At 34.7% G+C, this 26,366-nt stretch overlaps 3 protein-coding genes across 3 annotated transcripts; 1 reads left to right on the top strand and 2 right to left on the bottom strand.

The window, feature by feature from the left end:
* Positions 1-355, top strand: LOC113904812 (histone H4-like). The gene has a single exon (XM_027561901.1). It carries the CDS (start codon positions 9-11, stop codon positions 318-320), a length of 312 nt encoding a protein of 103 aa, XP_027417702.1. The 5' UTR covers positions 1-8; the 3' UTR covers positions 321-355.
* A 2,452-nt stretch (positions 356-2,807) lies between these two features.
* LOC113904997 (putative olfactory receptor 56B2) lies at positions 2,808-3,767 on the bottom strand. Its single transcript, XM_027562044.1, has one exon. The coding sequence runs from the start codon at positions 3,765-3,767 to the stop codon at positions 2,808-2,810; it is 960 nt and encodes a 319-aa protein (XP_027417845.1).
* A 10,692-nt stretch (positions 3,768-14,459) lies between these two features.
* LOC113904996 (putative olfactory receptor 56B2) lies at positions 14,460-23,283 on the bottom strand. Its single transcript, XM_027562043.1, has 3 exons — positions 23,254-23,283; positions 18,260-18,284; positions 14,460-15,424 (listed from the first exon to the last, which is right to left on the bottom strand). Exons 1-3 carry the CDS (start codon positions 23,281-23,283, stop codon positions 14,460-14,462), a joined length of 1,020 nt encoding a protein of 339 aa, XP_027417844.1.
* Positions 23,284-26,366: the final 3,083 nt, after the last annotated feature.

Genomic DNA, 26,366 nt, shown 5'->3' with positions numbered 1-26,366 from the left:
GTGAAACCATGTCTGGACGCGGCAAAGGCAGCAAAGGTCTGGGGAAAGGCGGCGCTAAGCGCCACCGTAAGGTTCTGCGCGACAACATCCAGGCCATCACTAAACCTGCTATCCGCCGCCTGGCTCGTCGTGGTGGTGTGAAGCGCATCTCTGGGCTCATCTACGAAGAGACCCGCGGGGTCCTGAAAGTGTTTCTGGAGAACGTGATCCGGGACGTGGTCACCTACACCGAGCATGCCAAGCGGAAGACAGTCACCGCTATGGACGTGGTCTACGCTCTCAAGCGCCAGGGCCGTACTCTCTACGGCTTTGGCGGTTAAGCTTTCCAGTTTGCTCTCAGGAGCTTGATTTCAACCAAAGACCCTTTTCAGGGCCAAAAAAAAAAAAAAGAGAAAGAGACAGATGTATATACATGGGCTTCTGTATTGACAAAAGTTCTGGTAATACCTACCGAAAAATAAATTGTACCATTTTAAATTGATGTTAAATGATAAGTAAATTATTTTAACCACTTTCCATATATAGAGAGAGACATATATACATACATAAAGACACAGAACAGTCTTTTTTTTTGCATTTTATCATTTTTTTATTGAAGTGAAATTCACATGCCACATAAAATAGCACTCAAAAATGCAAAACTGAGTACCCTTTGGTACATTCAAAGTGCTGCACAACCGTCAGCACAATACTGTTTTGAAACATTTCCATTACCTCTGTAGCATTAATCAGTAACTGCTTATTAATTTGTCACTTCTCTTCTTACCAAGGACTATTTTTGTTGTTGTTGTTGTTCAATGGATTCCCTCTTCTGGAGATCTGATGTAATTGAAAGCATGCAACTTGTAGCCTTTAGTGTCTGTCTTTTTTATTTAGCATGCTTTTTTCAAATTTTATTTATGCAAGAATATGTATCAGAACTTCATCCTTTTTATGGATGAATAATTCCTGAAATGGATATGCTTAATATTGTTTATCTATTAAACAACTGATATTCAACATTTGACTTCTTTCCACTTTTTGATTAACAATGATACTATGAATATTTCTACTTAAAATTTTTGCTGCAGCTGTGTTAAGTTGTCTGATTATATGCTTAGGAGTTAAATTTCTGAGTCATATGGTAACTACCTTTAAATTGAGTAATTACTAAAGTTTTTTCCAGAGCACCTGTGTGATTTTTACATACTCTCTATCAATGTATAATAATGCCATGTTTCAAAATATTGTCACAATATTGTCAACATCTGCTAAATTTAAAACAAAATAGTAATCATTTAGAGTGTATATTAATTATCCTAAACTTATTGTGATTATTGTTGTTTTGATTTTAATTTATAAAAATCTTTTCATATATTTGCTGGCATCTCATATTTTCTTTAGAGAAGTGTCTACTCAAGTTTTTTGACCATTTAAAAATGGTAAAACTCCTCAGAAAGAAGCACAAATATCTGGAGCAGTTTGTGTTGCTCAGTTGTTAAATCATGTCTGGCTCTTTGAGACCCTTGAACTGCAGATGCCAGGCTTCCCTGTACTTCACTGTATGCCTGAGTTTGCCCAGACCCATGTCTATTGAGTCGGGGATGCCATTTAATCATTCTTCCTCTGTCACCCCCTCCTCTTCCTGCGCTCATTCTTTCCCAGCATCAGGGTCTTTTCGAATTAGTCAGTACTAGGCAGCAGGTGGCCAAAGGACTGGAGCTTCAGCTTTAGCACCAGCCTTCTTTACAAGCCAACTCTCCTGTCCATAAGTGACTACCAGAGAAACCATAACTTTGACTATAAGGGCCTAAGTCATCAAAGTGATGTCTTTGCTTTTTAATATGCTGTCTAGTTTTGTCATGGAGCAGGTATATGCTGCTACTGCTAAGTCACTTCAGTCGTGTCCGACTCTGTGTGACCCCTTAGACAGCAGCCCACCAGACTCCTCCATCCCTGGGATTCTCTGGGTAAGAGCACTGGAGTGGGTTGCCATTTCCTTCTCCAATGCATGAAAGTGAAAAGTGAAAGTAAAGTCGCTCAGTCATGTCCGACTCTTAGCGACCCCATGGACTGCAGCCTACCAGACTCCTCCATCCATGGGATTTTCCAGGCAGGAGTACTGGATTGGGGTGCCACTGCCTTCTCCGAGGTATATGCTATCAGTAATCAAATAAAATATATATGGATTAAATACTCTCATTAAAAAAGAATAAAATGGCAGATATCTCTTTCAACCATCTCTATTAAACATTGTTGGAGAAGGCAATGGCAACCCAGTCCAGTACTCTTGCCTGGGAAATCCCATGGATGGAGGAGCCTGGTAGGCTACAGTCCATGGGGTCGCGAAGAGTCGGACTTGACTGAGCGATTTCACTTTCACTTTCACTTTTCACTTTCATGAACTGGAGAAGAAAATGGAAACCCACTCCAGTATTGTTGCCTGGAGAACCCCAGCTGGGAACCTGGTGGGCTGCCATCTATGGGGTCGCACAGAGTCGGACACGACTGAGGTGACTTAGCAGCAGCATTAAACTTTGTTAGGAAGGTCTATTTAGAGGAACTGGAGACAGAAATGGAGTATATATTCTGTTGTCTTTCTGTGGATTCCTTGAGACAATCAACATCATTGCATTACTCATTTGATGAAGAAATTTATTGAAAAGCAAGATTACTTCATTCTCATTTTGAAGGTTTCATTAATTGCCACTGATTCCTTAAACTAACTGAAAAATGTAGTGTTTCTTAGTTCTTCTTTATCTATAATCTTTGAAGAATGTAATGATTATACACATAGGGAAATTACAAAGTTGAGCATCCTCCCCAAGTTAATTGCCTTTGAAGTCCAGCTTAAGGAGCTTGCATAAGCCCTGTCTGAGCTCCTTGTTCTTGAGTGCATAGACCATAGGATTGAGGGCAGGAGGAATGACGTTGTGGAGTACATTGAGTAGAACTGGGATGAGGGGAAACGTCATTGTTGCACTATGGGTGATAGAAATGACAATAACGACTGTGTAGAAAAACAGGATTAGGATGAGGTGGGAAGTGCAGGTACTCAGGGCCTTGGATGTAGCTTCCATTGAGTTCAGTTTCAGTACAGAGTGAAGTATCAAAGCATAGGATACAAGAATCAAACCCAAGTCACTCCCCATGAGTATCCAGGCCAAAAGTAGCTGGTAAACACTGTTGACTGTTCTGTCATCACAGGATAGACTAGTGACACCAAGATTAGAGCACAGACAGTGCTCAATTTGGTTTTTTGAGCAATAGTGTCTCTGAGCCGCCAACACAGGAATTGGGATGGTAGTCAGGCTGTTTCTGAGTGCCATGAGCACAGTAGCTTTGAGCACAAAAGATTTGGTGATGATTGATGAATAACACAGTGGTTGACAAATTGCCACATATCTATCTATAGCCATGCAGACAAAAATGCCTGATTCCATTCCTACAAAGCTATGTATGGCATACATCTGTACAAAGCACTCAGGGAGACCAATGGTCTTCGCATTGAACCACAAGATGGTCAAAATCTTGGGCATGATGGTGGTAGCAAGGCCCATGTCAACCACAGCCAGGATGCCCAGGAAATAATACATAGGCTGGTGCAGTGTTGCCTCTTGATTGATGATGATCAAGATAAGGATGTTTGCACTGAGAGCTAAGAGGTAGAGCAGAACCAGGGGCAGGGATAGCCAGTGCTGCCAGCTGTGAATGCCTGGGAATCCCAAAAGAATGAACTCAGAGACCTGAAACTTTGAGCTGTTGAAATTTCTGAGATCCTGGAACATAATTCACTAAGAAGAAAAACATTCAAGGTTACTATTCTTAATAATCTCTCTGACAGTGTTTGAAGAAGTTACATTCATGGTTTTGTAGGTGTTGTAGGGGAATCCTCTTTTTAAACTCTAATTCCATTACTAACATTCCTTGAAAATGAAGTTTTTGAGAGTGTTAGTCACTCAGTCGTGTCCAACTCTTTGCGAACCCATGGACTGCAGCCCACCAGGCTCCTCTGTCCATAGAATTCTCCAGGCAAGAATACTGGAGTGGGTAGCCATTCACTTCTCCAGGGGATTTTCATGACTGGGGGATTAAACCTGGGGCTCTGGCTTTGCAGGCAGATTAGAAGTATCCAACATTCCTTCGATATTTCTAATTAAACAGGAGCTATTTTAACACATTGAGTATTAAATTATTTATCAAAACACAAACTTCATACCATAAGTTAGTTTGTATTGTTTCATCTTCTCGTAACTGAGGAACAGAACTTTAGAGAAAATCATGACTCTGCACATTATCTTCAGCCTACAAGTCATGAAAGCTGGAGAAGATGTAGCCTTCTGATATCACAGCCTGCACTCTTGAATTTGTTTTGCTGAATTATTAGAAACTTAATATATGCAAGGAGTATAGAAATTTCTGTGCATGGAGATATTTAAGTAATAGACTAGAATATATGATACTGAAAATAACTCTTATTTCAAGGATTTGAGATTTTGTTAAATAATACTGTGTCCCATTTAATTTTAATTGAAATATATGAAATAATTTAGTGCACATTTTAAGTGAGGAAGCTTTTATCAAAATTTGCTAATGACTTGTCCAAAACTGTAAAAATAAAAGAGAAATGTGATTTAGGAATATCATTGTTATTCAAAACCAATTAATTCTGGTTTTCAGTAACTTTCTCCTACTTGATGTAGTTTTGATTCTTGGAGCACTCCAGATAGCCAAAGTATAAAGAATAAAGCAGGCATTAAAATATTAGTTTGAGGTAAAGATTTTGAAAATCAAATTACTTGAATCACGTTAGTGCTTATCTGTCAAAGTTTATTAATCACTTATACATTTTAATGCAAAAGGGGAAACATATTTCATGATCTGTTTCTCCTAACTGTCTATTATATATTTATTTATATGCTTTCAATAAATTAAATATTAGGGATATATTATCAGGACATAAAATGTTGAAAAATGTGGTTCGAAATAATAGTATGTACAGAACAATAGTGTGAATATAGTCCTGGAAAATATATTCATTCTAATCCAAGTGATACCATTCCATTATACTTATAATAAGATAATGAAGAAGGTCGATTTAAAAAGATATATATTTAGACAAAAATAACAATTCTTTTATATATACTATTTTAATGACCTCTAATTTTAATAGTTTATTTTTATAGCTTGTATTGTTTTTAATCTTAATATTTGAACTATTTTTCAAATGTCATATGTTCTTTTTTTTAAAAACATTAATGTATTTATTTTATTTTTTTTACTTTACAATATTGTATTGGTTTTGCCATACATCAACATGAATCTGCCACGGGTGTACATGTATTTGCCATCTTGAACATCTCTCCCACCTCCCTCCCTGTACCATACCTCTGGATCATCCCAGTGCACCAGCCCCAAGCATCCTATATCCTGCATTGAACCTGGACTGGCGATTTGTTTCTTATATGATATTATACATGTTTCAATGCCTTTCTCCCAAATCATCCCACCCTCTCCCTCTCCCACAGAGTCCAAAAGACTGTTCTATACATCTGTGTCTCTTTTGCTGTCTCGCATACAGGGTTATCGTTACCATCTTTCTAAATTCCATATATATGCGTTAGTGTACTGTATTGGTGTTTTTCTTTCTGGCTTACTTCAGTCTGTATAATAGGCTCCAGTTTCATCCACCTCATTAGAACTGATTAAAATATATTCTTTTTAATGGCCGAGGAATACTCCATTGTATATATGTACTATGGCTTTCTTATCCATTTGTCTGCTGATGGACATCTAGGTTGCTTCCATGCCCTGGCTATTATAAACAGTGCTGCGATGAACATTGGGGTACACATGTCTCTTTCAATTCTGGTTTCCTCGGTGTGTATGCCCAGCAGTGGGATTGTTGGGTCATAAGGCAGTTCTATTTCCAGTTTTTTAAGGAATCTCCACACTGTTCTCCATAGTGGCTGTACTAGTTTGCATTCCCACTAACAGTGTAAGAGGGTTCCCTTTTCTCCACACCCTTTCCAGCATTTATTGCTTGTAGACTTTTGGATTGCAGCCATTCTGACTGGTGTGAAATGGGACCTCATTGTGGTTTTGATTTGCATTTCTCTGATAATGAGTGATGTTGAGCATCTTTTCATGTGTTTGTTAGCCATCTGTATGTCTTCTTTGGAAAAATGTCTGTTTAGTTCTTTGGCCCATTTTTCAATTGGGTCGTTTATTTTTCTGGAATTGAGCTGCAGGAGTTGCTTGTATATTTTGAGATTAGTTTGTTTGTCAGTTGCTTCTTTTGCTATTATTTTCTCTCATTCTGAAGGCTGTCTTTTCACCTTGCTTTTGTTGTGCAGAAGCTTTTAATTTTAATTAGGTCCCATTTGTATATTTTTGCTTTTATTTGCAGTATTCTGGGAGGTGGGTCATAGAGGATCCTGCTGTGATGTATGTCGGAGAGTGTTTTGCCTATGTTCTCCTCTAGGAGTTTTATAGTTTCTGGTCTTATGTTTAGATCTTTAATCCATTTTGAGTTTATTTTTGTGTATGGTGTTAGAAAGTGTTCTAGTTTCATTCTTTTACAAGTGGTTGACCAGTTTTCCCAGCACCACTTGTTAAAGAGATTGTCTTTAATCCACTGTATATTCTTGCCTCCTTTGTCAAAGATAAGGTGTCCATATGTGCATGGATTTATCTCTGGGCTTTCTATTTTGTTCCATTGATCTATATTTCTGTCTTTGTGCCAGTACCATACTGTCTTGATGACTGTGGCTTTGTAGTAGAGCCTGAAGTCAGGCAGGTTGATTCCTCCAGTTCCATTCTTCTTTCTCAAGATTGCTTTGGTTATTCGAGGTTTTTTGTATTTCCATACAAATTATGAAATTATTTGTTCTAGCTCTATGAAAAGTACCGTTGGTAGCTTGATAGGGATTGCATTGAATCTATAGATTGCTTTGGGTAGTATATTCATTTTCACTATATTGATTCTTCTCATCCATGAACATTGGTATATTTCTCCATCTATTAGTGTCCTCTTTGATTTCTTTCACCAGTGTTTTATAGTTTTCTATATATAGGTCTTTAGTTTCTTTAGGTAGATATATTCCTAAGTATTTTATTCTTTTCATTGTAATGGTGAATGGAATTGTTCCCTTAATTTCTCTTTCTATTTTCTCATTATTAGTGTTCTTTGATTATTAATTCACAAAAAGTCCTTAGTAAGCTGATTTGAAACTCCAGGTGACGAGTGAGTCTCATTAATTGGTTGGATTTATTTTGTGTGCTCCTGTAAAGTCTCCTTTGTAGCACTGTTGACATTCTTATTTCCCACTGAATTTTTTCCCTGAGGCATTTGCATTTTTCCCAGAAAATAATTGACCAATATGCATCCTAGAGAAATATGTGATTGGCTTCTAGTGTTCTTGATATTGAGTAATAGAGGGACACAATCTCACAGTTAAATATAAAAATTTGATTCACCTTGTCAATTTTAATGATGCCTCGTCCTTGGACTTTATCACATCTGATATATTTGCATCCATAGTATATGTTAAATTTTTCCCTATGTTAAATTAATTAAACCTATATTATGTTAAATAACATAACATAAATTAATTTCACATAGTATATGTTAAATTAAACTTTGGCCATCATTTTACTATATATACTTATATTACAGTCCAATGATACACTAGGAGTATAGTTAGCATTGTTTAAAATAGTGGATGAATCAGGGATATAAAGTTGTTACTTGTTAATTTTTCTACCTACAACCCTGTTTTATCTTTATATATTCACAACAAAAGAGGACAGTTTAGATATCGCAAAGCAACTTTTTTAGAAATAGTAAAGTAACATGGTATGAACTGCTTTATAAGAGTGCCCTTCAAAGACCTTTCTTGTGCTATAATAAATTCTTGGAGTCATATAAGAGTAGGTAGAAATCAAACTAAGCAAAATTTTGGAGGATATCTGGAGAATTTAAAGAGGAAAAGGAAAATGGTCTTAGAGCATGCTAGAACAGTTTCTTTCTTCTGTTACTGTGCTCTGCTTTCTTCTCAAGTTCACTGCTATTTTTTGCTTTGTTAATTGAAATTTTCTATCTTATTTTGTATCCTTCTACAACCACTGCAACTTCAAGCACCACTTTATTTTGGAATATCAACTTTATCTCAGAGAGGACAGGGAGTCATCTGTTAAACTACTTACCATGATGTAAATAAAAAAGAGGCAGGCATCATAGGTAAGGAATATATTTGTCAATGGATCAATATCTCTTTCTATTTTAGCATCATAGTAATATAAAAAGAAATCACAACTTGGATCCACCAGAATTTAAGCAAAATCTTAATATTTGAACTTATTGTATTTATATTTATATTTGCATAGTGTGGGGACTTCCCTGGTGGCTAAGACAGTAAAGAATCTGCCTGCAATGCAAGAGACCTGGGTTTGGTTCCTGGGTGGGGAAGATCCCCTGGAGAAGGGTATGGCAACCCACTCCAGTATTCTTGCCTGGAGAATCCCATGGAAAGAGGATCCTGTCGGGCTACAGTCTATGGGGTCACAAAGAGTCGGACATGACTGAGTGACTAACTCACTTGCATTGTATAGCAACACATTACACTTTAAATATCAATAAATTTTGAGTGAATGAATAGATTCCTGAACTAATGATTCAAATTTCATAAAACTTTAAGAACTATTACACTCCATTCTAAGTATTTATTTATTTGAACTTAAAATTATGCTTCTATTAATCAATGTTTTAGAATTCAATTTAAAAAAAATCTAGTTAAAAAATGATTAATCAGTAATTAATTTAAATTATCTCAGGGTTTAAGGATTTTTAATTATATTTAAACTTACATAGTACAAAACATAATTTCTTTTTTTTTTCTTTTTTTACTTTTTAACATTTATTTATTTATTTACTTTTTGGAGGCTAATTACTTTACAATATTGTATTGGTTTTGACATACAGTGACATGAATCCGCCATGGGTGTACATGTGTTCCCCATCCTGAACCACCCTCCCACCTCTCTCCGCATCCCATCCCTCTGGGTCATCCCAGCACACCAGCCCCAAGCACCCTGTATCATGCATAGAATCTGGACTGGTGATCCATTTCACATATGATAATACACGTTTCAAGGACATTCTAAGTATTTAAACATGTATTTAAATATTATTTTTTCAAAGTATAAAAGGAAGAAACAGAAGTATAAATTCTACTTCATAAGACAAGAGAAAACTTAAATCTAAAAAAATTCCTCATTACAAAATAGATAACAAAAGAATTTCAAAAAGAAGGTAACAAATAAGGCAGCAGTCAAAACAGATATTTGGATTTAGAAATAAATTTAAGTTGGTAAAACAATACTCCAAATTGGTGGCGTTTTACATCGCATGCATACAAGCCAAGTCGCTTCAGTCATGTCAACTCTGCGACCCTGTGAACTGTGCTTCCTCTGTCCATGGATTCTCCATGTAGGAATACTGGAGCGGGTTGCTGTGCCCTTTTCTCCAGATCTTTCTGACTCAGGGATCAAAACTGCATCTCAGGTCTCCTGCAGTGGCAGGCAGGTTCTTTACCACTAGTGCCACCTGGGAAGCCCTTGATTATATGAAAATATTTATGCAATAAAATGTATATGTATATATGAATCATAAGGAGAGTGCAAAGAAAATAATAAACTGAAAATGCACAAAATTTTTGGAAACAAAATTTATACAAATTAAACAAAAATTACACCAATACACTAAAAACATACCCACAAGTTAAGGAAGAAATATTACAAAATAGAAATACAAACTAGTATTGAGTTGGCCAAAGAATTCATTTGGTTTTCAGTAAAAATAAAAGACACATTTTTCATTTTCATCCAGAACTGTATTGAATAATATATTCACTACCTGAACCAACTTTTTGGCCAACTCAATAAATAGTGGACCAAGATCACCTTCATGAAACAATAGATGAGATACTTTACATGCAGCAGTTTAACCTCATTGTATCAAGTTGCTTAATTTCTCTGTTTCATATTGCTGCCCACAAGCAAAATAAAATAATAAATTGAAATTATCTTGTTCACTTTATTAGTACATGGTAGAAAATTTAAAGGTGGCAAATGAGTTAGTGCATTAGTCTCTTAGTCGTGTCTGACTCTGTGACCCCACGGACTGTAGCTGGACAGACTCCTCTGTCCATGGGATTCTCCAGGTAAGAATACTGGACTAGGTTGCCATGCCCTTCTCCAGGGGATCTTCCTGACCCAGAAATCAAACCTGGGTCTCCTGCACTGCAAGCAGATTTTTTATTGTCTGAGCTACCAGGGAAGTCCCCATACAATGCAAATATTAAAGGTAGGGAACTCACTTAATGCAATCATAACATTAATTGAACCTCATTCCTATTTGGAGAAGGAAATGGCAGCCCACTCCAGGGTTCTTGCCTGGAGAATCCTGTGGACCGAGGAGCCTGGTGGGGTGCTGTCCGTAGGGTTGCACAGAGTCGGACATGACTGAAGCGACTTAGCATGCATGCATGCCTTGGAGAAGGAAATGGCAACCCACTCCAGTATTCTTGCCTAGAGAATCCAGTGGACAAAGGAGCCTGGTGGGCTGCTGTCCGTAGGGTCGCACAGAGTCAGACAGGACTGAAGCGACTTAGCAGCAGCAGCAGCATTCCTATCTAGCAACACTGATTTTGACTGAAACTAATAATCTCGAAGCTTAACAAAGGCCTTGCAATTAGCATTTTTGACAAAGAATCATATGAGTGTATAAGAATGGGTTTCCTTACATAACAAAATTGTTATCAGATTTATTTCTTGTCAGGTTTGTAAATTTGCTCCTAATGTTTGTATGCAGTTATATTTTCCACATTTCTTTGAAAATTGTCATTAACGAACAAAACTGTAACAATTCATATATATATATATATATATATATATGTATATATACACATGCAGTTACACATATATTTTCACACATTATAACTGATTATTATGGAATAGAATAGACTGTGAAATGTATTATTGATACCTATTTGACCAGTGTATACAGATTTTAATAGTTGTTGAAAAAATAGTATTGTTACTCATTTCTTCCTCTCAATATATTTGAATAGTCAACTCTTTTCCTTTAATTGGAGGGGAATTGCTTTACAATATTGTGAATAGTCAACTCTTAACTATGTATGTCCAAGCAAAAGAAGTAGGGAAATCATAGATACCCACAAAGCGAGAATAGTAAACATAACTGAGTTCATTCTGCTCTACTCCTAGGGATATAGCTCCTAATATGAGCTACATATCTATTTGGTCATTCATATTTCCTTTTGATAGCTCTAGTGTTGATTATTGAAACTGGATTTATTGTTACAAGAGAAGTATAGGTCCCATTTGCAAAAACACTCAGTTAAAGATCCCAACTTACACCAAATATTGTAGTACTGACCATAATTAGGTTTTTTCCAAAACAAATTTAAAATGATTTCAATACATTATAGCTTAATTTTTCTGCAAGGAAAATGGGCTCATACTATTCTGTAGGAGACAAGTGTATTGAAGTGTTTACATCAACACAAGAACATGGCTACTTATTTATAAGTACAATTATTGTCACCTGTTGACTATTCTCATTTCTAAATTCCATAGAAAATGTTTGCTTCCTCACTAGTCAGTCCTCAATTTTACATCCCATGTTCTTTTTCGAACACGAAGTTTATTCCTCCAAGCTGGTTTCCCTGTCTAAAACGGATTAAATACAGTCACAAATATGTATCTCTAGAAATAAAGTAAGTGAGCGAGATTCTTTTCTGGGGAGCAATGGGAGGTAGGTGAATGGCAAGTGTTGTGATCATGCTCAAGAGCTATTCTCCTGCCGTAGTCCCATTGCTCTGGTCATGAGGGTGATTCCGGCTTGATATTTACCACTACAGATGTGGATTTCTATTTACTTTGAAAAATAATCATGGAAAATTACACTATATTTCAATCTGTGAATTGGAGAAATAAACATTTTTCTTTTTAAATCCAATCTTTACTTCTGCCTTCTAATAGGTAGATGGAATAAAACCTTCAGTCATGTGAAGTTAATAATCAATTAATGTACATCCAAAAATTATCTCCATGTGTTTTCTGCCTGTATATTAAACAAAAACCCTGTTTCTATTCCTGCTTTTGAATGTGCTTTAATACCTTAATTTCTGAAGCAAAACAGTGAGCTGAATGCAATCTGGTCCAGGTGTTCAGGATACTACTTAAAAAAAAATGTCATGATTCTACACTATATGTACTTTCACAGTCCTCAGCTACTAAATCTCTTGATATTTGTACCTTTGAACTAAATATATCTTAAAACGTATTATGTATCCCAATGGAATACATACACTTGTGATACAGGTGCTGGCATTGGATTTAAGCTAACACCTATTGGAGAAGGAAAAGAAGTGAAAGCTTTCCATTCTTACTGTTTATAAAGTGACACACAAATTAGTGAATAAATTTATCTGTATGTATTTATATCTACATGCTGGCATAAGAGCCTTATATATGGGGGAGTGAGAATGAACACAATTTAGCTTCAATGAATATTAGATACTTTAATATTTATTGAAGTGTTTTTTTCTTTCCTTGTAAGGACGTGTGGGACAGAAGTTAAAAGCACTAATGATGTTTCAGAAGGTTTTATTGACACTCATTCACGTTCAAATTATATAACATACAGGCAACTTCTGATATATTTCTTTTTAAATTTTTTTAAAACATCAAAAACATTTTGTATTGAGGTATAGCTGATTAACAATGTTGTGGTAGTTTTAGGTGGACAGTGAAGGAACTCAGTTATACATGTATACCTGTATTCATTCTCCCTTCATTTCTTAATATGCATTTACTATATATGTTGAGACAATATTTGGATAAAACAATATTGAAAAATAAAGTCTTCTATTTTAATTTACAGAATATGATAATTAATTTAAATAATGATTATTCAGGAATTTTATGATTAAATAAAAGTGCATCATATGTATTTACACAATTTAGTTAATTTAACTGTGTGTTTATATATAGAGAGAGAAACAGGAGAAAAATTTTAACACAGAGTTTGTTACACTTTATCTTTTTTTATTGAAGTGGAATACACAAGCCATAAATGGTTATCATTTAAACCTCTGAAATGCAATATTGAGTGCCTTTTAGTACTTTTAAAATGTTGTGCAACCATCACCAATATCTGATTTCAGGACATTTCAATTGCATAAAAAGAAAACTCCATAACCATTAATCAGTCACCACCTATGGATCTATTCCTCTGATCCCTTCCAACATCTAGTATGTTTTTTGATTATCTATTCTAGTAATTGATTTGATGTAATTGAAATCATATTGCAGTAGCCTTTAGTGTTTGCTTTTTTAAAATTAGCATAGTGTTTGCAAAGTTCATCTGTGAAAGGGCATACGTTTGTACTTCATCCTTTCATAAATGAATAATAATCCTTGCTATGGGTATGCTCCACTTGGTTTATCCACTAAACAAATGGTGGATATTTGAATTCTTTCCAATTTTTCACTAATAACGATGCTATGAACATTTGTGTATAAGTTTTGTTGCTACTCTTGTATTAAGTTATTCTGCTTATATACTTAGGTGTTGAACTTCTGTCATATGGTAATTGTGTTTCAAATTTTGTCTAATTGTCTAACAGTTTCTCACAGCTCAATGTGATTTTTACATACCCTCTAGTATATATAAAAAGTCTAATGTTTCCAATCTCTGTTAAATTAAAAAAATACAGCCATTTTATTGTATATAGTGGTATCTTGTGGATTTGATTTGAATTCAATGATGCATCTTTTCATATGTTTGTTGGACGTTGCACATGTTTATAGAAACGTCTACTGGAGTCCGTTTTCCATTTAAAGAATAGAAGACACATTAGAAAGCAAAGATGCAAATATCTAGAAGTAAGTTGTACTCTATTAGTAATTGCATGAAATGTACATGGGTTCAGTTCAGTTCAGTCACTCAGTCGTGTCCGACTCTTTGTGACCCCATGAATCGCAGCACGCCAGGCCTCCCTGTCCATGGGTTAGAAACTCTAATTAAAAAAAAAAAAACATTGTCAGATATCTACTCTAACCATCCCTGTACAACATTGTCCAGAATTTCTAGCCAGGGCAGCGAGATACAAAAATGAAATGTATATTCCATTTGTCTCACCCTGGCTTCCTTGATTCACTCTCCATAATTGTGCTATTGTTCATTTTTTTTTCTTTTGGATGAAGGTCTTTCTTGATAAACATGATAAAGTATTAGTTTCACCCCCTTTTTGAAATTTCATTAATTGTGTGTGATTCCTTATATTAATTAAAAATGGTTTGTATTCCTTAGAACTTCTGTCATCTGCAGTCCTTGAGAATGTAATGAACACAGATGTAGGAAAATTTGAAAGATGCGCATCCTCTCCAAGTTAGTTGCCTTTGAAGTCCAGTTTAAGAAGTTTATATAAGCCCTGTCTGGGCTCCTTGTTCTTGAGTGCATAGACAATGGGATTGAGGGCAGGAGGAATAACATTATGGAGTACATTGAGTAGAACTGGGATGAGGGGAACTGTCATTGCTGCACTGTGGGTGATAGAAATGACAATAATGACTGTGTAGAAGAAAAGAATTAGGATGAGGTGGGAAGTGCAGGTACTTAAGGCCTTGGATGCAGATTCTGCTGAGTTCAACTTCAATACAGATTGAAGTATCAAGGCATATGATAAAATAATCAAACCCAAATCACTTCCCATGAGTGTCCATGCCAGAAGTAGCTGGTAGATACTCTTGACTGTCTTGTCATCATCACAAGATAGGCTAGTGACTCCAAGATTTGAGCAAAGACAGTGCTCAATCTGGTTCTTTGAACAGTACTGTCTCTGAGCTGCAAACACAGAAATTGGGATAGTAGTCAGGCTATTTCTGAGCGCCATGAACAGAGTTGCTTTGACCACAAAGGAGCCAGTAATTATCGATGGATAGCGTAGAGGTCGACAAATGGCTACATATCTATCTATAGCCATGCAAACAAAGATGCCTGATTCCATGGCCACAAAACAGTGTATAGCATACATCTGTATAAAGCACTGAGGGAAACTGATGGCTTTTGAATTAAACCACAAGATTGCCAAAATCTTGGGCATGATGGTAGTAGGCAGACCCATGTCTACTACAGCCAGGATGCCCAGGAAATAATACATAGGCTGGTGCAATGTTGCCTCCTTATTGATAATGATCAAGATAAGGATGTTGGCACTGAGAGCTAAGAGGTAGAGCAGAGCCAGGGGCAGGGATAGCCAGTGTTGCCAGCTGTGATTGCCTGGGAATCCCAAAAGAATGAACTCAGAGACCTGGAACTCTGAGCTGTTGGAGTTGCTGAGATCCTGGGACTTCACTAAGTGAAGAAGTAGAGAGTTATTTTCTTAATAATTTCTCTGACTGACAATATTTGAAAAGGCATTATCCAGGTTCATAATATCAAAGATATCATAATATCAAAGAACATCAAAGGAGAATTCATTATCTTTATTATTCTCATTGTTGCACTAACATTTCTTGGACAAATAGGAACTGTGGTAACACATTCTTTATTGTCAATTTGGCTAATGATCAGAAAACCGATACAAAGGCAAGTCATGTTTTTCCACCTCTCATAGCAGAGGAATAGAACATTAAAGGAAATCAGGACCTTGTCATGATCTTCAGTAAGTCATGGAAGTTGGACAAGATGAAAGTCCTCTGAAATTAGCCTGTTTCTTGACTGACTTTGCTAATGGGTTGTCTTCTTTAGAGACCAAATACATAGCTTCAGAGTAGTGGATTTTATGCATGTAGTCATTTTAGATAAAATATTAGGCTATATTTAATAAATTTAAAAAAAACCCCTACTTTTCAAGGATTTGAGGATGAATACATTTGAATCAGTTCTAATGAGGTGGATGAAACTGGAGCCTATTATACAGACTGAGGTAAGTCAGAAAGATAAACACCAATACAGTATACTAACGCATATATATGGAATTTAGAAAGATGGTAACGATAACCCTGTATGCGAGACAGCAAAGGAGAAACAGATGTATAGAACAGTCTTTTGGAATCTGTGGGATAGGGAGAGGGTGGGATGATTTGGGAGAATGGCATTGAAACATCTATAATATCATATATGAAACAAATCGCCAGTCCAGGTTCGATGCATGATACTGGATGCTTGGGGCTGGTGCACTGGGATGACCCTGAGGGATGATACGGGGAGGGAAGTGGGAGGGGGGTTCAGGATGGGGAACACATGTATACCTTTGGCAGATTCATGTTGATGTATGGCAAAACCAATACAATATTGTAAAGTAATTAACCTCCAATGAAAATAAATAAATTTATATAAAAAATAAAAATAAAATAAATAAATAAAATGATTTTTTACTCTGAAAAAAAAAATAAAGTACTCAGAAATGTCATTACTTTGAATTAAAATATATGGGTTCACATAGCGTATCTGTTTTATAGCAAGGAAAATGATGTCTAAAATGTTAACAATCTGTGTAAAACCAAGCAACTATGAAGAAAAATGGCTTGGAAATCTCAGTATGTTTAAACCCAGTTGTCTCTTCTTTTGAGTAATTTTTCCCTATTCCAACATCTATTTGCTTCTTAGAGTACTGTAGACATTCACATTATAACTATTAAAGCAGACATAAAAACAAATAAAAGAAACTAACCAAACTGGTGAGTTTGACGTAAATATTTTTCCAGAAGTTCTGCTAAAATCAAGTAACTCTATATCTAATACCCTTCCTACATATGATATTTAATTAGTGTTTTATTTTAAAATGGAAACAATATTGTTACTATGTATTTATACCATATATGTTAATTATTATTCACTTTCTTTTAGGAATTTCATATATTAAAGATATAAATATAGGATATTTTAAAAATTTTATTGAAAGTTACAGTTTAAACAGAGGAACAGTGTTGATGTAAACTTTGTGGGTATATTTAGCTTAACCCAGATAATGGCATTGTGTTCTATTCAAAACATAACAGACTCTGGAAATTAATGAAGAAGATGGAACTATAAATTTTTAATTCTTAATGAAATACAACAAACAGTATTTTACTAATTATTCTAAACAGCAAATTAAAAATATTTGAGTTTGAAATGAAGGGATACATTTAATACATCTTTCTAAAACTGTCAAGATCCCATAGTAATCTAGAGAGATACTCTATAGGCAAATGTTACAGTGACTTTGATCTGGCATTTTAACACCCAAATCTGAAAAGGAAAATGATCTTAAGCATGATATATGGGTTCTTAATAGTGAGATTGCCTTATCAATTTAGAGCAATGGAATAGCTTCCACTTCATTAAAATGAGCAATTAGAAAGCCTGTTTTTATTGTCTAAAGAAGGAAAAAAAGATGTGTATTAAAGCCTAGATCATTAAGTTAGTATACATATCTCCTGAAGAAACCAAGGCATGATGTATTTGCCATTTATATTACTGGTTTATTCTGAGAGACTGGCACTGAACAGGCACTCAGTATATATTAGTTATGTTAATAAATATTGAAGGAGGGTTATACAGTTTACATGTCCATGGTTTTTTGTATTATTGATGAGGAGGTTAGAGCCATTGACAGGTGAATATGTTAAATATGTAAAGGAACAATAGTAGGGTGGGTGGAGCAGAAATAATCATGTCAAACAAAGGGTTAGAAGAAATAATGACTATTTTATCAAAGCCAAATGAAGTAAAAAATAAAACCATGAATATTAGAAAAAAACATGAAAAAGACAACTCACACATATCTCTAAACACAATAATTGCTATGGAGTATGCTTATTGATTTGGAGAAGGAAATGGCAACCCACTCCAGCGTTCTTGCCTGGAGAATCCCAGGGACGGTGGAGCCTGGTGGGCTGCCATCTATGGGGTCGCACAGAGTCGGACACGACTGAAGCGACTTAGCAGCAGCACAGCAGCATGCTTGTTGATTAAAATAGGCTTTCTGAGATTAGATTTTAAAAAGTTATATAGTATTTATTTTAAAAATCACTTAAAATACAAAGTTTGAAAACAAATACATAGAATGAAAAAATATTCTTACTTAAATAAAACTAGTGATATCAACATTGGATATTTTAGAGAAAATAATTCAGTTAAAATGATAATTACACAATGATGAGAGGAATGGTTCAACAAAACAATATAATATTTGTGCCTTGCCTGAATCTAAACACATAGCTTTAACCTGAAAGAAATACAAGTAGAGAATTAAAAAGTCAAAATTATGGTAAGAAATTTAAAAATATTACTATTTCTTAAAATGAATGGGTAATCCTAAATTGGTAATGACATAGATTTGACGGCACTAACAGCAATTTTGTACCAAAAAATTTATGTATAAACCTATATAAAAAAATATGAGATTACAGAGCATTTTAAACATAAAAGTAAGCCATGTTCTAATTATAAGTGAGAAGTAAAAAAGAATGAATTATATATTCACGAGACAGAGACAGACTCAAAGATCTTGAAATCAAGCTTTATAGGGGAATGTTGGGGGGAAGGGATAAATGGAGAGATTGGAATTAAAATACACACATTATCATATATAAAAGGGCTTCCCTGGTGGCTCAGCTGGTAAAGAATCTGCCTGCAATGCAGGAGACCCTGGTTCAATTCTTGGGTCAGGAAGATATCCCGGAGAAAGGATATACCCACTCCAGTATTTTGGGGCTTCCCTGGTGGCTAGATGGTAAAGAATCCTCCTGCAATGTGGGAGACCTGGGTTTGATCCCTGGGTTGCGAAGATCCCCTGGAAGGGGACACGGTAACCCACTCCAGTATTCTTGCCTGGAGATTCCGCACACACTTGGGAGCCTGGTGGGCTACAGTCCATAGCGTCGCAGAGGCGGACATGACTGAACAACTAAGCACAGTACTGCACTATATATAAAACAGATAACTAACAAGTACCTACTTATAGCACAGAGAACTCTACTCAATAATCTCTAATAACCTATATGGGAAAAAAATCTGAAAAGGAATGTATATATATATCTAGTATTGTCCCATGTGGGGCTAATGGTAAAGAACCCACCTGCCAATGCAGGAGACTCAGGAAAGATGTAGTTTTGATACCTGGGTTGGGAAGATCCCCTGGAGGAGGAAATGGCAAACTACTCCAGTATTCTTGCCTGTAAAATTCCATGCACAGAGGAGCCTGGTAGGCCCCAATCCATGGGGTCGCAAAGAGTCAGACGCCACTGTGCGCCAACACTTTTATATATATGTGTAACTGATTCAGTTTGCTGTACACCTGAAGCTAACAGACATTGTAAATCAACTATACTTCAATAAAAATATGAAAAAACCATCTGATTTGAAAAAAAAAGAATTAACATAATAAAGATCACAAATCAAAACTTTAAAAAAAAACATTGATACCATAAAAGAGACAAAATATTATAAATGCATATACATGAAAATATTAGGTAACAATATGAAATAATAAATGGATCAAGTGTAAATAATAATGAAAATCACAAAATGTAATGAATAGTAAAACGATGAGAAACAAAACTTGAGAGATATAGTTAAACTGATATCTAATACATCTATAACCTAAATGAGTATATTACAAACAAAAATGTTTATGCTTTAGAATAATTACTTCATACAGGAATTCAAATAACTAACTTCAGTATGGGCTTCCTTGGTGGCTCTGTGGTAAAGAATTGCCTACCAATACAGGAGAAGCGGGTTTCATCCCTGGATCGGGAAGATTCCCTGAAAACGATATGGCAACTCACTCCAAAATTCTTGCCTGGGAAATCCCATAGACATAGGAGCCTGGCAGGCTACAGTCCATGGGATCACAAAAGAATCAGATACAACTTGGTGACTAAACAATAGAAACAAACTTCAATATAAAGAGAGAAAACAGAATAAAAATAAACTACTGGAATTTTTTAAAAAATTTAACAACAAATCTCTAAGAATGAAAGATTTTATTTAAAGAGAATTATAAAATACTAAGAAAGTATTCAATTGAAAACAAAGATAAAAAATTGGGACATGGCAGGTAAAAATTATTTTATAATGCTATACAATGAAATGAATCATTTTATGACTCAAGATTGAACATTTAGGGTTTGTAAAATATTTTAAAGTTGTAATATTTTAAAAAATTATTTTATAACTAACAAAAATATTTTATTAGTTGTAATTTATTACATTAAAAAATTAAGGGAAAATATATGTGGGGTGTAAAAGGTATATTGGATATTTTTATGTCTTCCACTCATTTTTTGGGGGGAGGGGGTAAAATAGACACAGACGTGAGAGTGTTAGTTGATCAGTCATGTCCTACTCTTGAGTCCGACCCTTTGCAACCCCTGGGACTGCAGCTCCTTTGTCCATGGGTTTCCCAGGCAAGAAAACTGGAGTGAACAGACATTCCCTTCTCCAGGGCATCTTCTAGACCCAGGGTTGCATCGCAGGCAGAATCTTTACCATCTGAGCCACCAGAGAAGCCCCCAAATAGGCAAGAAAAAAAAAAGATTTACTATCTTAACTATTTTTAAGGGTACAGTTCAGTGTCATTAGATATATTTCCTTTCTATAACCGTTACCATCATTCATCTCCTGACTCTTCTCATCTTGTAAAACTGAAATTCTGTACCTATCAAAAAATGACTCTACATTCTATCCTCCTCAAATCCCCTAGAAACTACCATTACATTTTTTATCTTTAATATTGACCTTTCAAAATATCAGAGTGGAATCACAGAGCATTTGTCTTTTTCTTACTGGCATTATGTCCTCAAGTTTTATCCTTTTTGTAGCACATTACAGAATTCCCTCCCTTTTTAAGGATAAATAACATTCCATTGTGTGTGTGTGTGTTTATTTTGTGTGTATAACACATTTCTATTATCCACTTATTGATTGATGGACAGGGGATTCTTCCATGCTTTAGCTATTGTGAATAATGCTGCTATAAACATGGGTGTACAAATATGTATTCCAGACCTTGTTTTCAATTATTTTGCATATATATTCAAAGGTGGAATTGCTGGATTATATGGTAAACTTATTTTTAATTTTTTGAAAAACTGCTTTTTGCTAATTTTTTCTGTGAACTAAATTGCTCTAAAATATAAAATGTATTAAAAAGTGTTTTAAATTTTAAACGAAAAATCAATGTGGCAAGATATACCAATGAGATGTTTGATTTTATCTATTTATTCTTACAAATTAAATTTAAACCAGGCAAAAAGGGAACTTTTATAATATGCATTATACAGTGAAATTTAAAAATTACCTATTTAAGGAACAGGGCTTCCTTGATAACTCAGTTGGTCAAGAATCTACCTGCAATGCAAGAGATTCTGGTTCAATTCCTGGGTCAAGAAGATCTGCTGGAGACGGATAGGCAACTCACTCCAAGTACTCTTGGGCTTCCCTTGTGGCTCAGCTGGTAAGAAATCCACCTGCAATGCAGGGGACCTTGGTTTGACCCTTGGATTGGGAAGGTCCCCTGGAGAAGACTACCCACTCCAGTATTCTGGCCTAGAGAATTCCATGGGGTGCCCATTATCTCAGTTCCTATTCAATATAATTGAGATCTAAAAGTAATGGATTTGTAAGAACATACGCACACATTCCCAGTTTGCAGCTAAGAAAATGTAATGACCTAGATGAAAATGTAATGACCTAGATGAAAATACCAAAAAATTTTAGGACAAAACTTTTTAAACATGAAAAATGGTTTGGAACAACAGTGTAAGGTATTCTTAAACTGGATAAATTTTATTTATCCACTGATAATGTGCTAAATATTAATATTTCATCTTGCCTGGAGAGTAGGAGAAATTATGTCCTTTCAATTATACAGTTGAATATGTTATTCTTTCGGTTTAGCAAAAATTCAAATATTTTGGATGAAAATGTAGCTCTATGTGGTCCTATGAAATTGAAAAATTGATTACGCCTCTAGGATCCTCTGTTCTAATCTATAAAATAATATTCATTTCTAGCTACAGGGGTTGGGAGAAGAATTAAGTTATATTCAAATCCTTAGTTAAAATACTTGTAAGGCAGAATGACAATTAAATATTTATATAGTCAATTTCAATGGGATCCTAAATATCTGTTTCCTCAGTCAAGACAGTACCCATCAAGGTCTGATACCATGATATTTCTTAGAAGTCAAAAAGGTAAGAAAAACAAGTGCATGATTATCCACAGAAACTCAGTGGAATTGGAGCATGATGACTTCAGATACAGCCAGCTAAAATGTGGGCTTGGAAATTTCATGAAATATTTTACAGATAAAAAGTAATAAAATTAAGAAAACACCAGATATGACTCTAAAGAATATTGATATTAATACACTTTACCATAATTTTTTTATATATCAGGACATAGTGATTATGGAAAATTCTAATATTTTGATATGTCAAGGTCAATAACATATTTCAATATTTAGGTTAATTTCACACAGAGTGCACCTCATAATTTCTATAGAGACATTGAAGGATTATTATGCAGCTACTCCCATCACAAATGAATCCTTCTATAAGACAACCCCAAATTGCTGCAAAAGATGAAAAGACTGGCTCTGGCCCCAACAATGTACTTACAGTGGGGGTACTGTACTTGACTCATCTTAAGTAGAGAGTATTGTACTCAACTTGTATCGGGTATAGTCGAATTTCAGTATACTAGCAACTGGCTTACAACTAATGCAGATGGATTCTAGATTTTAAGACAGATGGAGATAAACTCAAGGGGCCTACTGTAATGGAAAGAAAGCCAATTCCCTGGAGTTGTAAACGCCAAGTCAGACTGACATAGTCAAATCCAGGTGAATGTGGTAATTAGGGATAAGTATTAATGTCTTGCCATTTAGCTAACTTCCTAATTTGAGTTTGATGCACTTTTATTAAAACAAGCACAAATGTGTTGAAATATCTATGTTTTAGAATAGCTTTCTTTTTATAGAAAGCCTTTTGGAAAAAAATTTTGAAGGAAAAGTGGAATGTGACATCTCTTCCTCCTTGTGTATGTACTTTAAGTTTTATATATACAGAAATTGCAGAGGGATTCTCTCTCAATTTGTCTCTCTAGAACTGGTCCAATTTTAAATGAAAGAAGAGCATTCAAAAGTAATTGGCTTGGTGAGCTCTCAGTATAAGTAAATGAGAAACTACCTGAAAACAGACTTGACATTCTTGCACCATGTTGCACGTAACTCAGATTGTCTGATCTCCATTGAGTAATGAGAAAAAAGAGTGTACCCTAACTCTCTGATAGGCTGCAGAGTAGCTTGTTTCTCTCTGGGTAACTCTAGGAATAGTCTTCAAGAAGAGTTCAATCATTCACCTCAGTCCTACCCCAACCAGCCCTACACAAACATACACAAATCAGCAAAGCCTGACGTCACTCAGTATGTGGTAGAACTGAACTTGGAATTCATGTGCTTATCATTTTCCATTCATCTTATCTCTGCAAAGGACAATGCCAAGACTAGATCAGAATCACTATTAATCAAACATAATCCTATTTTGAGGCCTATTCCAAATTCCTACATAAACTGACCCAGTAGTTACTCTGAACAAGAAGGAAACATTTTCTGCTCTGAGGAACACTCATTACATTTTGCTCACACTTTGTCCGAGCAAAGAGTCAGACATGTCTGACTCTTGCTACGCCATGGACTGTAGCCCACCAGGCTCCTCCATCCATGGTATTTCCCAAGCAAGAATTCTGGAATGGATTGCCATTTTCTTCTTCAGGGGATCTTCCCGATCCAGGAATTAAACCCAGGTCTCCTACATTGCAAGTGGCCTCCTGCACTACAGGCAGATTCTTTACCAACTGAGTCACCAGGGAAGCCCTACATGTTAGTTGGAGAGAAAAACATATAATTAAAAATGCTTAAAGAAATAATGATTTTAATGATATAGTAATTGGAGAAACTTTTTACAGAATTTAGAACTTAGACTTGAAAGATGCAAATAAAAAAAAGCCACGAATAACATGATTAGCAAGTATAAACAGTGAACAGATATGAAATCCCACAGCAAGCAAAGAGAAAACATACATCTATTAACAAGATCGGGAGATGTGTAATAAATGTGTAATTTACAAGTAAATGTATATTGGGTTCCAAATAACGTCTGAATCCCTCAAAAAACCTTCCCAATAAAATATATTATCTAACTATAATAAAGCTGAAACTTAATAACAAAGGAAGAATTAGAGGAGAGTCTAAAATATAATGCAACTAACTAACTCTTGAGAAAAAAATTTATAAAAATTAATAATATTTAAAGAACTTCATGATAAAATATCATGATATGTCTAAAGCATATATCCAAAGAAGTTTTTTCTATTTTTAGCTTTATAACCTCTATCAAAAGAGAAGACAAATTAGCAATAATAAAGAAAATATTTGATCCAAAAGTCCAGACAAAGAGCAAGTGAGTAAACTCAAAACAAGACAATAAACAAGAGCAGAAATTCATGCAATTAAAATAAGAAAAACTATGAAATATACATTAAGGAAAACAAAAAATTACTTAAAATATGCAAATAGATATATTTCTTGTAAAAAAATCGATCAAGGGAAATTAGAAATGAGATACAATTAAACCAAATTCAGACCTTCAAAGATTATTAGAAATGAGTAGCATGCACTCAACCTAAAATAATGTTTACATTACAAATACTATATGCTAATGAATTTGAAAACAAAAAATAACACAAAAGGATTAAAACATAAGCAAGGAAAACTTATTAAAGAAATCAACCTCCTATTCAAATCTCTCCAATCCACTGCATTCCCCTAACACAATCCACTGCATTCCCCTAACAAGCAAGTATGCTGTCAAAGACAGTGGATCTATATTGTTTCTCTTTACTGAAGAAGAACAAGTTTCTTTATTCTTGAATTATACAAAGTATGACCAGATATAGGAAAGACGTACAATTTATTTGCAAGGCACTTATAAGGTCAAAAGTGCAGACTGTACAAGTAACATATATCAATAGAAATAAGTTATAGATGTAGTTTCTTCATAAATTTATATTAAAATTTATAAATAAAAGTTAACCAGTAACAGTGCTCTAAAACCAAATAAATAATCAAAGAATGTTTATTCCAATGATATACTTTTGATTTAATTTAGCAAAGTTATATATTTCTTTTCAGTATTTAAAAAGGATCAAAATCATATAATTATCCAATATTTGTAGAAATTATGGAAAATCATTTTATAAATTTCTATGTCAATTTATAATAAAAACAAATTTAAAGAGAGGAAAACTTTTTGATTAAATAAAAGTTATGTACTGAAAAGCCCAAGTTGTATCATACTTAACAAGGAGTTTCAGACTTCAGCTTATTAACATTAAAAGCAAGGCAAAGAGGGACTTCCCTGACAGCCAGTGGTTAAGACTTTACCTTCCAGCATGGAGGGGGGTGGGGGGGCGGTGCAGATTCGATCCCTAATCAGGAAGCTATGATTCCACATACATTGGAGACAAGAAAAAAAAATAAAAGATAAATAAATAGTGTAACACATTCAATGAAGACTTTAAAATGGTCCACATTAAAAAAACAAACAAACAAAAAAAGACCCATGAGAAAAAAGAGCAAGGCCAAGATATCCAAAGCTACTCTGTATACTGGTGATTGTGAAAGTTGAAGAAAACAATAAATTTGTAATGTATCTGAAGTAAAAAAAATGTATTTGTAGGCATCAGGAATGAATGAATTATGTTCAATATTTCTGAGAGGTAATATTGGATGAGAATGGAGAATAACCTATTCAATTCAAGCTGGAAGGCAATGGTGAAGTCACTAAAGTAATTCCAGGTGATGGGTAGGAAAGAAGATACCTAAGCTGGCTTTGTTTTGAAAGAGGAAAAAGTGAATGTTGACAATTCATTACAGAAGTCTTATTCTTGAAAGTGGAAAAGATTCTATTTTAGGACTTGGGGTGGTTTTTTGGCATAATTTTAAAATGGAAGTAGCAGGGGAAAACTGGGCAAAATTAAATAAAATGTAATGAGTTCACATAAATTGAATCAAAGGAAGAAATGTGTTTTCTTGTTAGTTGGTTAGAGAGGGATCAGAGTAAAAATTGAATTTCTCTTTATTCTATTTAATTTATATTACTTCTGTAATATTAATATAAATTAATATTTTATTTTGTCTCTCCTCTAATTATTAATTTGTGAAAAATTTAAAGTGAATGTAGATTTCATTCTCAGATGGAAATAAGACTCTAAATAAGTACTTTTCCCCTCTTTTATCCTG

This window comes from Bos indicus x Bos taurus, chromosome 15 (assembly GCF_003369695.1).
Source record: "Bos indicus x Bos taurus breed Angus x Brahman F1 hybrid chromosome 15, Bos_hybrid_MaternalHap_v2.0, whole genome shotgun sequence".
NCBI classification, from domain to species: domain Eukaryota; kingdom Metazoa; phylum Chordata; class Mammalia; order Artiodactyla; family Bovidae; genus Bos; species Bos indicus x Bos taurus.
The sequence above is the reverse complement of the archived record's forward strand: the minus strand, read 5'-3'. Positions and strand labels throughout refer to the sequence as shown.

Excerpts from the sequence above, each read along its gene's own strand:
- LOC113904812 (XM_027561901.1), top strand. The coding sequence starts at position 9 with ATGTCTGGACGCGGCAAAGGCAGCAAAGGTCTGGGGAAAGGCGGCGCT.
- LOC113904997 (XM_027562044.1), bottom strand. The coding sequence starts at position 3,767 with ATGTTCCAGGATCTCAGAAATTTCAACAGCTCAAAGTTTCAGGTCTCT.
- LOC113904996 (XM_027562043.1), bottom strand. The coding sequence starts at position 23,283 with ATGGTGCAAGAATGTCAAGTCTGTTTTCAG. Across the intron at positions 18,285-23,253 it reads AATGTCAAGTCTGTTTTCAG|GTTAAAGCTATGTGTTTAGA; the intron begins GTAGTTTCTCAT and ends TATTTCTTTCAG. Across the intron at positions 15,425-18,259 it reads AGCTATGTGTTTAGATTCAG|TGAAGTCCCAGGATCTCAGC; the intron begins GCAAGGCACAAA and ends TTCTTCACTTAG.